This window comes from Pantherophis guttatus, chromosome 7 (assembly GCF_059756535.1).
Source record: "Pantherophis guttatus breed Tessera chromosome 7, ASM5975653v1, whole genome shotgun sequence".
Lineage (NCBI taxonomy): Eukaryota > Metazoa > Chordata > Lepidosauria > Squamata > Colubridae > Pantherophis > Pantherophis guttatus.
Window position 1 is genome coordinate 4,740,228 of NC_142069.1, and position 14,723 is coordinate 4,754,950.

The 14,723-nt window shown below is 44.1% G+C and overlaps 1 protein-coding gene across 2 annotated transcripts in view; it reads left to right on the forward strand.

Moving 5' to 3' along the window:
* Positions 1-14,723, forward strand: part of PLXNA4 (plexin A4) — a 525,881-nt gene that overhangs the window by 449,873 nt on the left and 61,285 nt on the right. For both annotated transcript variants that reach the window (XM_087873566.1, XM_087873567.1), the window contains exon 24: positions 10,338-10,484. In XM_087873566.1, the coding sequence (XP_087729692.1) occupies positions 10,338-10,484 (147 nt within the window). The remainder of the gene's footprint in view (positions 1-10,337; positions 10,485-14,723) is intronic.

The following is a 14,723-nucleotide window of genomic DNA, read 5'->3' on the forward strand; positions in this document are numbered from 1 at the left end:
AAAGCTGGCTGGGTGACTTTGGGCCAATCACCAGGAGACAGTGAGTTCTAGTTCCACCATAGGCTTGAAATCTGGTTGGGTGACTTTGGGCCAATCACCAGGAGACAGTGAGTTCTAGTTCCGCCTTAGGCATGAAAGCTGGCTGGGTGACTTTGGACCAATCACTAGGAGATGGTGAATTCTAGTTCCACCATAGGCTTGAAATCTGGTTGGTTGAATTTAGACTAATCCCCAGGAGACAGTGAGTTCTAGTCCCACAATAGGCATGAAAGCCAGTTGATTGACTTTGGACCAATCCACAGGAGACTGTGAGTTCTAGTCTCGCCTTAGGCATGAAAGCAGGCTGGGTGACTTTGGACCAATCACCAGGAGATGGTGAATTCTAGTTCCACCATAGGCTTGAAATCTGGTTGGGTGAATTTGGGCCGATCCCCAGGAGACGGTGAGTTCTAGTCCCACCATAGGCATGAAAGCCAGTTGATTGACTTTGGACCAATCCCCAGGAGATTGTGAGTTCTAGTCCCGCCTTAGGCATGAAAGCAGGCTGGGTGATTTTGGGCCAATCATTCCTCCCAGCCCAACCGACTTCACAGGCTTGTTGTTGTTGGGAAAATAGGAGGAGGAGGAGAATGAATGAATGAATGAATGAATGAATGAATGAATGAATGAATTACTTAAATATTTCAATAAATGAATTCCTGGCATCAAAATTGCTTTTTAAAAACTCCTCTTTCCTCTGTGTTTAACACACAAACATCCTGCGGCAAAGTCAGAAAAAAAAAATCACTGAGTCCTCTTTTTGTGACCCACATAAGAATGGGGTGAAGCTGCTGTCGCCATATTTTATTGAATCTGCTTGGTTGCTTCTGATTTGATACCAAACCTAGATTTGTATTCAAATCTAGGGCAGGATATTCGGCCCGCGTGCCCAAAAAACTGAATTTAAACATCTTAAGAAGAGATTGGATAGGCATTCGTCTGGAAAGGATCTCCTGTTTGAGCTGGACTAGAAGACCTCCGAGGTCCCTTCCGACTCTGTGATTCTGTATCTGTTGACTTTATTCTGGGTTTACAGATAATTTTAACAACACTTCAAGCATGTTCAGAGAGTCTCCAGAAAAAAACCCCTCCAAAGGCTAATAAAAGGCCTTAAACACTTAGGAGAATAATGTTAATAAATCAAAGTTACACAGAGATTCTTTGCTAATGAATTACGTTGCAATTTGTGTGCTGCTAAAAATCGCACGATGGGCTTCTCGAGATTTTTTACGAGTGCGAGGAAATTGACATTTTTTTCCCCCACATTTATTTTTCATCACCTTCAATTTCCACCCTGATTTATTACCAGTGTGTCCAGAAAAAAAAAAAATAAATCAGCGCATCCCATCAAAACTTAAAACTCAGGTAAAGCCTATCGTATTTCTTCCGCGCAATTAGACAGATCCATATAAATATAGGCTGGTGATGAATCATAATTTTATAGACTCGCACGTTCAGGTCCCCAAACGTTTATGAGATTTCTTGTTCTCTGAGGCCTTTATTTTTTTTTAATTTATTTGTGTTTTTTGAATTTCGGATTGCATTGACGATGGATGGAGGATTGGTTCTGCAGAACATATCGTTCACCATTGGGAAGATTGATCCCACTTACTCCCACATGTGGATATATACAGACCCTTTTTTTTCTGCAGGACACAAACACGCATACGCGAAGTTTAACAGTAAAGGTCCTTGGAGGTCATCTAGTCCAACCCCCTGCTCACACAGGAAACCTATACTAGGGATTCGAACCGCCGACCTTTCTGATCCACAAGCTCAGCGTCTTCATCACCGAGCCACCTAGGCAGCCGCCAGCCACTTTGAGATGGGTAGACTTCAACTCCCAGGATTCCCCGCACCATCTTTAAGTCATTCACGTTGAGAAAAACTGATTTTTGTGCCAGGCCAAACAATGATGGTTTATCTCTAGTCCTTGTAACTCAGTGGTCTCAATCTCGGTCCACTGTTATGTTGTGGAATGAAAGGACCAAGCAACATTCCTGGGTCAGCCAGAGACAGTTTTATTGCGCAAGGTTCAGAGCCAGTTTTGTACCTGAAGCTTTGAACAAGGAGAGAACTCTGATACAACTGGTTTTATACATTTCTAAGACAAAGGATTCAGTGAGATCATACATTTTCCATATATGGTTAACATGAGATCATACATCCGATTTTCCCTATATGGTTACATACGTTGGATAATATGTTCATCTAATACTTAAACCATTAATTTTAGTTTATAAAATTATCTTAGCCACACAACTTTTCTTAAGTGCTTGTAGTTGTTAATGGGAGTTACTGCTGTCCTTGGGTAAGTTTATTGGATTAAGTAACTCTTTGTAACATATAGGTCTTTGGGTCATTCACAGTGAGGTCACTCAGATGTTTTCCATATGGTGGTCCTTTCGTGACATCTAGGTCTCATCAGAAGATATATTACCACTTAATGAGATTTAACTGTTTGTTAATGTAATTTCCAACAAGCACTTTTCTATCTTATAATAATGTGAATAGAGAGGTTCTCTCAGAGTTCATGTATCTAAGCACGTCTTCCCCTTATAATAATAATAGAATAGAGAGGGTCCTCCAGAGCCCATATATCTGACTCTGTATGATTCCTTTCTTCTATCCACATTATTTCTTATTTGCTATAATTCCTACTTTATTCACATCAGTTAGATGCAGGTGTTCTGAGCCAGTTCCTCAAACATGGCAAACCCTCAGTAGTTGAAGCAATGATTCCTTTATTAGGAGCGCCGGCAGCCCCGGCAAAAAGTTTCTCTCTCACCGCAGGCTAACAATTCCATCCGGCAGGGAGATAAATAATTGTCTGCTATCATCTATTCATCTCCACCCCCTGCCTTTTATCCCCAGAGCTAAGGTGGGGCTTCGCTAACAGTGGTGGCTCTTTTGTCCCAAGGACCGGCCCATAGATTTCCACTGCTCTCCTCTCCTCTGCCTTCTGCCCATCCGTGCATCAGGACCCAGCTGTTCCTCCTCTTCCTCATCAGCCACCTCCAGACCTGGGGGCTGTTGACTCTCCATCTGAGAGCATTTTCTGACAGTGAGAACAATCAGCCAATGGAACAGAAGTTGCCTTCAGAAGTTGTGGGAGCTTCATCACTGGAGGCTTTCAAGAAGAGACCGGACTGTCCTCTGTCAGAAATGGTGTAGGGTCTCCTGCTTGGGCAGGAGGAGGTCGGACCTATAAGCTCCCTTCCAACTTTGTTAATCTGTTAAAACTACTTGTTAACCCTTCTCCGGTCTCCGATGCCTTTTTCTCAGTCGGGAAAAAAAAAAGTTGCAAAGGAACCTGGAAGGTCAGCAGATCCTGGTTCCCGCTATCAAATTCCCCATTTTTGGCTGAAATTGGGGGGGACGGGGAGACAGAAGGGGGAGGTGAGCCTGGGAAAACCCTGTTCTCATAATAGACTATTTTTCACCTTCTTGTCTTCCTGCCTCTCTTCTGAAAATGGAGGCCGATAAGCCACAAGGAAGCCATATGTTGCCCAGAGATAAGCTAATTAAGTGGCAGGCAGATGCTGGGGGAAAAAAAATTCTCTCTTTCACACACACACACACAGGTTTTTTTTCCTTTTTTTACTTCTGACCTGAAGCTCTCCAGATTGTCCGAGCACAAAATTGGAATGACACCGACGGATTTGGAATGAAGGCCTTCGGGGACGAGAAGCAGGATTGCGGGCGCAGAGGGATATATACTATATGGGACGATAATACCCTATTCCCCGAAAATAAGATCTAACCGGAAAATAAGCCCTAGCATGATTTTTCAGGATGCTCGTAATATAAATCCTACCCCCAGAATAAGCCCCAGTTAAGATTGCCAGCCAGATGGGTGCATTTAGTACCTTATTTCCCCCTAACCAGAAAATAAGCCCTAGCATGATTTTTCAGGATGCTCGTAATATAAGCCCTACCCCCCGAATAAGCCCCAGTTAACATTGCCAGCCAGATGGGTGCATTTAGTACCGTATTTCCCCCAAAATAAGACCTAACCGGAAAATAAGCCCTAGCATGATTTTACAGGATGCTCGTAATATAAACCCTACCCCCCGAATAAGCCCCAGTTAAGATTGCCAGCCAGATGGGTGCATTTAGTACCTTATTTCCCCCTAACCAGAAAATAAGCCCTAGCATGATTTTTCAGGATGCTCGTAATATAAGCCCTACCCCCCGAATAAGCCCCAGTTAACATTGCCAGCCAGATGGGTGCATTTAGTACCGTATTTCCCCCAAAATAAGACCTAACCGGAAAATAAGCCCTAGCATGATTTTACAGGATGCTCGTAATATAAACCCTACCCCCCGAATAAGCCCCAGTTAAGATTGCCAGCCAGATGGGTGCATTTAGTACCGTATTTCCCCCAAAATAAGACCTAACCGGAAAATAAGCCCTAGCATGATTTTTCAGGATGCTCGTAATATAAACCCTACCCCCAGAATAAGACCCAGTTAAGATTGTCAGCCAGATAGATGCATTTAGTACCGTATTTCCCCCAAAATAAGACCTAACCGGAAAATAAGCCCTAGCATGATTTTTCAGGATGCTCGTAATATAAGCCTTACCCCCAGAATAAGACCCAGTTAAGATTGCCAGCCAGATGGGTGCATTTAGTACCGTATTTCCCCCAAAATAAGACCTAACCAGAAAATAAGCCCTAGCATGATTTTTCAGGACGCTCGTAATATAAGCCCTACCCCCCGAATAAGCCCCAGTTAAGATTGCCAGCCAGATGGGTGCATTTAGTACCGTATTTCCCCCAAAATAAGACCTAACCGGAAAATAAGCCCTAGCATGATTTTTCAGTATGCTCGTAATATAAGCCCTACCCCCAGAATAAGACCCAGTTAAGATTGCCAGCCAGATGGGTGCATTTAGTACCGTATTTCCCCCTAACCGGAAAATAAGCCCTAGCATGATTTTTCAGGATGCACGTAATATAAGCCCTACCCCCAAAATAAGCCCCAGTTAAGATTGCCAGCCAGATGGGTGCATTTAGTACCGTATTCCCCCCAAAATAAGACCTAACCAGAAAATAAGCCCTAATGCGTCTTTTGGAGCAAAAAATAATATAAGGCCTGGTCTAATTTTCGGGGAAACATGGTAGAAATGGTGTGGGGGCTGGGGGGGGTAGGGAAATCAACCTGCAGCCTTTGCATTCCCACAGGACTTGCCGTTTCTGATCGAAACCCGGTCAGTTTCCAGCAGATTTTGCACTTCAAAATGAATCCCTGCTCTAAGTAAATCCTTGCCATTTAGAAAGTGGCACGTTGACTGTGGGGAGTTTGGCCATGGCAGATTGTCAAAGACCCTCCAGGGAGGGTAGTTGAAGAGAAAGGGAAAATAGATGGAGAGAGAGAGAAAAAAGAAATGGTGATTTGATGGACTTAGAGCAGATGTTCAAATTTAGAATTTAGAATTTAGAATATGGAATGGAATGGAATGGAATGGAATGGAATGGAATGGAATGGAATGGAATAGAATAGAATAGAATAGAATAGAATAGAATAGAATAGAATAGAATAGAATAGAATAGTTGGAAGGGACCTTAGAGGTATTCTAGTCCAGCCCCCTACTCAAGCAGGAGAACATCTACCATTTCAGGCAGGTGCCTGTCTAGTCTTTTCTAAAAAAACTCTAGTGATGGAGCACCCACGATTTCTGGTGGCAAGCTGTTCCACTGGTTAATTGTCCTCACTGTTAGGAAGTTTCTCCTTAATTCCAGGTTGCTTCTCTCCTTGATGAGTTCCCATCCATTGCTTCTTTTCCTGCCTTCTGGTGCTTTGGAGAAGAGGTTGACCCCCTCCTCTTTGTGATAGCCTCTCAAATACTGGACTACTGCTATCATGTCACCCCTAATTCTTCTTTTCTTTAAACTAGCCAGACCCAAATTTTAATTGGGTATACAGGTACTCCTCAACCTATGACCACAACTGAGCCCAACATTTCTGTTGCTAAGTTGTTAAGTGAATTTTGCCCCATTTTACGACCTTTCTTGCCACCGTTGTTAAGTGAATCATTGCAATTGTTAAATAAGTAGCACAGTTGTTGAGTGAAACTGGCTTCCCCATTGACTTTGCTTGTCAAAAGTCACAAAAGGTGATCCCTAGGACACTGTATCCGTCATACATATGAGTCAGTTGCCACATGTCTGAATTTTGATCATCATGGAGATGGTGCAAGGGAGAAGTCCCTCTCCTCCTTGCCAAGAACCTCCAGCAGCTGATTGGAGCCTCAGTTTCCCCTCTACAATAATCAAGCATTTATGCATTTCCGTCGAAGAGAACATTCGTAGCTCAGAGTTGTTGAAGTTTGGTTGGTTGTTTTGTTGCAGACGTTTCATTACCCAACTAGGGAACATCATCAGTGCTGCTGAGTGTGGGGTTTATTCCCTGTTTATATACAATAGTTTGCCCTGCCAGTGTTGGCGTGGATTTTTTTTTTCTAGGAAGTTCCGTGATTGGGATATTTTTATCTGCTTGATCATTTGTCTGGTGTTAATCCCTGCTTATCTGAGTATTGGCTGCTGGAGAAGATATGTGGAGTCTTTGCTACACTCTGTACTTGGTTGTTTGCTTGTAGACATTTCATTACCCAACTAGGTAATGCCATCATTACCGGTTCGCATGCGCAGATCACCTATGATGACATCCGAGTCTATGGGCGGAGCCTCCCGCCGGTTTTACTACCGGTTCTTGCAATCCGGTGCAAACCGGGGGCCACCCACCACTGATGTGCTCCCTGTTTGCATAAAATAGTTTGCTCTGTCACTATTAGTGGAGACGTAGTTTTCCCCTGAGCAGTTGCTTGATTTGGGTGTTGTTTTCTGCTCCATTGTTTGTCTGGCGTTCATCCCCGCTTATCTAAATGTTGGCTGCTGGAGAATATATGTGGAGACCTTGGGGCACTCTGCACTTCGGTTGTTTGCTTGCAGACATTTCATTACCCAACTAAGTAGCATCATCAATGCTTGCGGGGAGCGGGGTGCTCTCTGACTCGGCACTTTTCTTGCAGACGTTTCATTACCCAACTAGGCAACTTCATCAGTGCTAATGAGTGTGTTTATATACATTAGCCTGCCTCGCCAGCGTCGGTGTGGGTGTGATTTCCTTCTGGGTTGGGCTTTAATTAGGTAGGGCGTATCGTTTTCTGTTGGACTGAGAATCCCGCAGAAAACAATTGATGGAGGATCCAGCAGAAAATGATTAACAATCAAGTTAGACGGGGAGTCAATCAGTCAATGATTGAGAAAGGAAGCTTGATTGGGAAGACGGTGGGAGTCAGCATTTCCTGTGTTGGAATCTCCTGGGTGGTTCCCCTTTTTTATCCATCGTGGGGAATTTTAACCTTGGTTTGTTTTGCCTTTGTTAAATTCAAAGGACCTCAGTCGGTTGGAGAAATTGATTGAAAGGAAGCGAACGGAACTGAAGCGAAGACGTTCTTTGCTTAGGAACGGAGGTCACTGCAAATTTACAAGTTGTTGTGACCCAGACCCAAGTAGTTAGTATTAAACTAACAAACAGTACGAAAACAAGCAGACTTTATTAGAACAGCTGAGAATTAACTCCTTCTCAGCGTAGCCCAAATGAAATTAAAGCAAATTCTTCAAAACACCATTCCTCAGTTTATCACCGACCTTGGGATAATTAGGCAAACTGCCAAAGGCTTCTCTTGGCAAAAGTTCAGAAGCAGAAGACACCGACAAGAACTGAATATAGTGAAACAAGAAGCAAATCGCTCAATGTTGTTTTCCGACAAAGAGGCCAAGAGCCATTGCTGGTTTTTTAAGCCTTATGGGAGGGGGCAATCATCTCCAAGCCTTACTCCCGAGTTGTCCTCTCTGCTCTATCTGCTCCTGCCTTCTGGCAGCTCTTCTCATGCGTGCACTAGGAACAGGCTCCTCCTGTTCCTCTGCCTCTCTGCTGTCAGCCTCTGGAGGCTCCGGAGTCCGCACATCACTCCCAGATGGCCCTGGCCCCATCTCTGCCTCTGATGCAAAGCCCTCATCTGGGCCTCCCCCAACCTCCAGGACTGGCCCATGTTCTTCCTCAGCCTCCTCACTGTCTGACTCCGCTGCCAGCTCCGCAGGCTGCTGGCGGATCACAACACAAGTTGGCTGCAAATGCTCCTTTGGTGCATGCTTGCAAGGGCTTGTAAGTTGGGCACCCCAAAGCAGCAGATTTGCTAACATGATAAACCAATGACATGTCTTGATTTCTGCAATAAATTCCAAATAACGGATTTATCGTACGGGAAAATTGATGCTGCTCGAATGTTAAGGGAGAAAAAAATCTGAAAATGCATATGAAAGTCCTCGATTTACGACCACAACTGAGCCCAAAATCGCCGTCGCTAAGCAAGACCCTTGCTAAGTGAGTTTTGCCCCGTTTTACGACCTTCCTGGCCACAGTTGTTAAGCGAATCCCTGCGGCCGTTAAGTTAAGAACACGGTTGTTCAGTGAATCGGGCTCCCCCTCCCCCCCCGGTTGACTTGGCTTGTCGGAAGGTCGCAAAAGGAGGATCAAGTGACTCTGGGACATGCGATCGTCATAAATATGAACCAGTTTTCAAGCGTCTGAATTTTGATCGTGTGACTGTGGGGATGCCGCAATGGTCGTAAGTGTGAAAAACGGTCAGATGTTACTTTTTCCCTGTGCCGTTATGTAACTTCAAACGGTCACTAAATGAATGGTTGTAAGTCGAGGGCTACCTGTATGGGCAATTTTGACATTGGGCTCACCTTCTGGAGATGTATTAAATCAGAGCATACCACGTATTAGGGAGGCTTTTGTTTACATTCCTGGACTGAGCAGGGGATTTATTTTTATTTATTTTATTTTATTAATCATATTTCTATGCCGCCCACTCTCCGAGGACTCCGGGCAGCTTACAACAATCGACAGTATACTAAATAGCATATTGCCCCCCCCAACAATCTGGCTCCTCATTTTACCCACCTCGGAAGGATGGAAGGCTGAGTCAACCTTGAGCCGGTGAGATTCGATCCGCTGATCTGCTGAACTAGCAGTCAGCTGAAGTAGCTGCAGTACAGCACTCTAACCACTGCGCCACCTCGGCTCTGGGATGGTCTTTATGCCCTCAAAGGTCCCTCCCATGTCTAGAATTCTAGGCTTTTCTCTTAGAGAAGGCTTCAAGCTACTAGTCCCCAGAGAAGGGCTGTTGGCATGCTGTGAGGGAGGAGGATTCCAAAAGAAGAGAATATTTGCAGTTCAGGGTTGAGCTGTGCAGTCTTTGGTGCTTTCTGAGCTTGGTTGTTTTCTTGCAGACGTTTTACTACCAGCCTAGGTAACATAATCAGTGTTAGAAGGGAGTGGGGTTTGCAGGGAGGAGGAGAAGGAGGAGGAAGAGGAGGACTGTGAGGTCCTTGATGTTCTCTGAGCTTGGTTGTTTTCTTGCAAATGTTTCACTACCAGCTTAGGTAACATCGTCAGTGTTAGAAAGGAGTGGGGTTTGCAGGGAGGAGGAGGACGAGGAAGAGGAGGAGGAGGAGGAGGAGGAGGAGGAGGAGGAGGAGGAGGAGGAGGAGGAGGAGGAGGAGGAGGAGGACTATTAGGTCCTTGGCGCTCTCTGAACTTGATCGTTTTCCAGCAGACATTTCACTACCAGCTTAGGTAACATCATCAGTGCTGGAAGGGAGTGGGGTTTACTCTCTGTTTACATACAAATGTCTTGCTCTGTCAGTTTTGGTGGGGTTTTCTTGCTGGTTCCTTGATTAGGCTGTTGTTTGCCGCTCGATTGTCAGTCTGGTGTTAATCTTGGTGTTAATCCCTGCTTATTTGGGGTTTAATTGCTGTCAAGGAAGTGTCTCCAAAAAGAGGAGATGTCTCAAAACAGGCAATTAAAAAAGCTAAAAAGGAAACAAAAAGACCCCAAAAAAGAAACACACATCTTCTCGACAGAAATGAGCACTCAGATAAGCGGCGGTTAATACCAGACAAACAAACAGTAAACAAGGCCCTAATCAACGAACTACCAACTAAGACAAATCATCAAACAGTAAAGAAGAGCCTAATCATTGAACCACCGAGATCGTTCTCACCAACGCTGACAAGGGGCAGCCCTTTGTATATAAACAGAGAGGAAAAAAACCCCCACCTCCTTCTAGCACTGATGATGTTGCCTAGTTGGGTGATGAAATGTCTACCAGCAACAAGCAAGCTCAGAAAGCACCGAGGACCCCACAGAAAGATGATTACCAGCAGTTTTCTCCCCAATCTTGCCCTCGTCTCCTTTTTTCTTTCTTTCCTTGTTGCAGGAATGTGCTGGGGAGCCCCTCTTTTCCCTCTTCTGCGCCATCAAGCAGCAGATGGAGAAAGGGCCCATCGACGCCATTACGGGAGAAGCCCGCTATTCCCTAAGCGAAGACAAACTCATCCGGCAGCAGATCGACTACAAGACCCTGGTGAGTGAAGAAGGAGAATATCGGGGCCGGAGAGGGGGAGACGGTGTTCCATTTGGGACCCAAAAGAAAAAGGGAAATGATTTTTTTTTTAATTAATAATTTGGATTTGCAAGAAAATAAGAAGGTTTTGCAATAGATTTGCACAGAGGTCTTCAAACTTGGCAGCTTTAAGACTTGTGGACTTCAACTCCCAAAATTCTCCAGCCAGCCTAGCTGGAGAATTCTGGGAGTTGAAGTCCACAAGTCTTAAAGCTGCCAACTTTGAAGACCTCTGGATTTGCAGCACGGAAATGTTGGCCTATAGTATGATGTCAATCAGATGACCCTCATCCCCGAATTAATTGTCATAAATATATGCCAGTTGTCCAGTGCTTAAATCTTGATCATGCGATCCAAGGAGGATTGTAAGTGTGAAAACTGGTCACTCTTTTTCACTGTTGTTGTAACGGTCACTAAATTAATGATTGTAAATCGAGGTTGTAAATCAAGAAATGTGTAATTGGACCGTTAGATAAAATGCTAAGAAGTTCTTCAGTTTTTGTGGGACTATATCAGAGGTGGGTTTCAGCAGGTTCTGACCAGTTCTGGAGAACCGGTAGTGGAAATTTTGAGTAGTTCAGAGAACCGGTAGTAAAAATTCTGACTGGCCCCACCCCTATCTATTCTCTGCCTCTCAAATCCTAGTTGATCGGGAGGAAATGGGGATTTTGCATTAACCTTCCCCTGGATTGAAGAAGGAACAGAGATTTTACAGTATCCTTCCCCTGGTGTGGATTGGTAATGGAGATTTTATAGTATCCTTCCCCTGCCACGCCCCACCAAACCACGCCCACCAAGCCATGCCACACCCACCAAGCCACACCCACAGAACCGGTAGTAAAAAATTTTGAAACCCATCACTGGACTATATAGTATTTTTTCAGAGCTAAAATATTAACTATTTTAAATAAATAAAGATTTTTTAAAAAATAAAGTTTTGAGGCCAGACTGCAAATTGAGGGTTTCCGTAAACATGCTGATATTTTGCCACTTGTCTCTTCGAACGGTCACTAAACGAATGGTCGTAAATCAAGATGATGTTGTTAAAAGATGGTAGGGTAAGGTAAGATAAGATAAGATAAGATAAGATAAGATAAGATAAGATAAGATAAGATAAGATAAGATAAGATAAGATAACCTTTATTGTCGTTTTTTTTTCCTGTGGGGACACTGGCACACATTAAAAATGAAAATTCTGTTGCCTGCTCTTCAAAAGTGTACACGTAACACACATATAGATATGCTATATACGTACATATGTATATACCTACACCCTAACACAGAGTTCCCCAATCTTTCTGGGTTGGTGGGCCAGAGTGGGGAGAGGGGGGAAAGAGGCAGGGGTGAAATCCAAAAGGCAGGAGTGGCTCCTCAGGAGGAGGTCTCCTCGAGAGTAAGGCTTGGGGCTAGTTGGCCACTCCCTTAGCCTATTTAAGGAGGAACGCCAATGGCAGCAATTTGCAGGGAACAACTTCGTTCACTCTCCTTCGCGTCTGGATCTTAGTTCTCTTATCAGTTTCCTGCAAATTGCTTCTGGGCTTTCTGCCAACCATAGTAAGATTACGATTATTTATTCTTTGGATTCTTGTAGGCTGTTAAGAAAGTTAATTAACAGCCTTTGTTTGAAAAAGACTGATTTAATTTAGTAAACTAAGGTTTGTACAGATTTTGTGCGTGCTGCGTTCTTTGGGTACGTAGCTGGGGCAGAACAACTAAACAGCCAATTCCCACAGTGCTGTCTTATGTCAAAAGATATTTTACCCGTGTGGTAAAGCTTCATCACTGTTATCCTTCTCATCTTCCCACTACCTTCTCCTACTGGTATCTTATGATTATATTACTTCGTTGTTTGTATGTGCACTTGGGAGCTTATGCACCGAAGACAAATTCCTTGTCATACTTGGCCAATAAAAAAATTCTCTCCTGTAGTATTGACATCAAGGTTTAAGTGCAGAGCAAAGAAGGAGGGAGAAATGGAGAAAGGAAAGAAGGAAAGAGGAAGGGAGAAATAGAAGGGAGGGAGGGAAACAAGGAAAAGGAAAGAATGGGGAAGAAAAGGAAAGGGAAGGAAGGAAAGGAAAGGAAGGAAAGGAAGAAGGAAGGAAGAGAAGGAAGGGAAGGGAAGGGAAGAAAAGGAAGAAGGGAGGAAAAAGGGAAGAAGGAAAGGAAGGAAAGGAAAGGAAGAAGGAAGGAAAAAGGGAAGAAGGAAAAGAAGGAAAGGAAAGGAAGAGGAAGGAAAAATGGGAAGAGGGAAGGGAAGGGAAGGAAGGAAACGAAGGGAAGAAGGAAAGGAAAAGAAAAGAAAGGAAAGGAAAGGAAAGGAAAGGAAAGGAAAGGAAAGGAAAGGAAAGAAAAGGGGAAGAAGGAAAGGAAGGGAAACGAAGGAAAGGAAAGGAAGAAGGGAGGAAAAAGGGAAGAAGCAAAGGAAGGGAAGGAAAGGAAAGGAAAGGAAGGAAAAAGGGAGGAAGGGAGGAAAAAGGGAAGAAGGAAGGAAAGGAAAGGAAAGGAAAGGAAAGGAAAGGAAAGGAAAGAAAGGAAAAAGGAAAGAAGAGAAGGAAGGGAAGGGAAGAAAAGGAAGAAGGGAGGAAAAAGGGAAGAAGGAAAGGAAGGAAAGGAAGAAGGAAGGAAAAAGGGAAGAAGGAAAAGAAGGAAAGGAAAGGAAGAGGAAGGAAAAATGGGAAGAGGGAAGGGAAGGAAGGAAAGGAAAGGAAGAAGGAAGGGAAGAAGGAAAGGAAAGGAAAGGAAAGGAAAGGAAAGGAAAGGAAAGGAAAGGAAAGGAAAGGAAAGGAAAGGAAAGGAACAAGATCTTTGGGTCGATGATTACATTTCTCCTCTGCTATAAGCTCCCCTCCTTCACTCCGTTTGTTTGATGTTAATCTGCTTTGCCTCTTAACATCTCAAGAGCAGGCAAATCTATCCTGATAGGAATCTTAGCAGATATATTGAGATCCATTTCACTGGGGAGATTAAAGGCAGAAGAAAAGGAGATGAAGAAAAGCATTTTTCTCAGCCACATTCTTTGTGAGCTGCGGAGGAAAGCGGGAGGGAAGGACGGAGACGCCTCCCCTTGAACAGTAATTCCAATAATAAGATTTTAAAATATAGATACCATTAAAAAAAAAAAAGGAAAAAGGACATTACACAGCTTTCTGATGTTTATCGTGCTACATTCTCCCAGGGCTTTAAAAAAAAATTCCTTGGAAGACGTTCATTGCATGATAGAACAATCAAAACAACTAGGGGGCGGTCAAAAAAATCAAGATGGCGTCTCCTGTCATGTGACCCGTTTTAACCGTGATGCGGGTAAAAAAAATGGGCGGAGCATCGATCACATGATCATGATCATAACTTCTTGACTTTACAGCTGACAAGCGGCTGCTTAGCGACCGTTTGAAGTTATGACGGACTCCCCAAAAGATTTTATTTCCTGTGGGGCCCCTCCCACAGTCACATGACTTCATTTTGTGTGCTTGGCTATCGGCCTCTCTCTATTTCCATCTGTTTGCAGCATCCTCCAGGCACGTGACCACAATTTACAATATTTTTGACAAAAACCAGCATTTACTGCCAATTTGGGGTAAAAAACCTCCAGCCCATAGCTAACAATGGGTTCGTTTTACGATCGCAGAGTTCAGTTAAGGAGATGTGGTCATGTAATGACCTGCAATCATCATGAAAGGGTTCCGTAAATCGAGGAATAGCAATGGCACTTAGACTTATATACTGCTTCACACTGCTTTACAGCCCTCTCTAAGCAGTTTACAAAGTCAGCCTGTTGCCCCTGACAATCTCGGTCCTCATTTTACCAACCTCAGAAGGATGGAAGGCTGAGTCAACCTTGAGCCGGTCAGGATCGAACACCTGGCAGTCGGCAGAGTACTGCCTGCAATACTGCATTCTAACCACTGTGCCACCACAGATAGATGATAGATAGATCACATACTGATTCACAGTGCTTTACAACTCTTAGTAAGCGGTTTACAGAGTCAGCATATCGCCCAGTGGTGGGATCCGACCGGTTTAACAACCGGTTCGGTGATCGCACGCTTCGCACCAGCGCTTTATGCGTGCCTGGGCCAGATGCGTGCTATGCGCACATGCACAATTGAACGAAAAATCACCTTCCGCATTAGTGCTAGGGAATTAAAACAGCTGATGCGCGGCAATCAGCTTTGCCGCGCTAATCAGCTGTGAAGATAT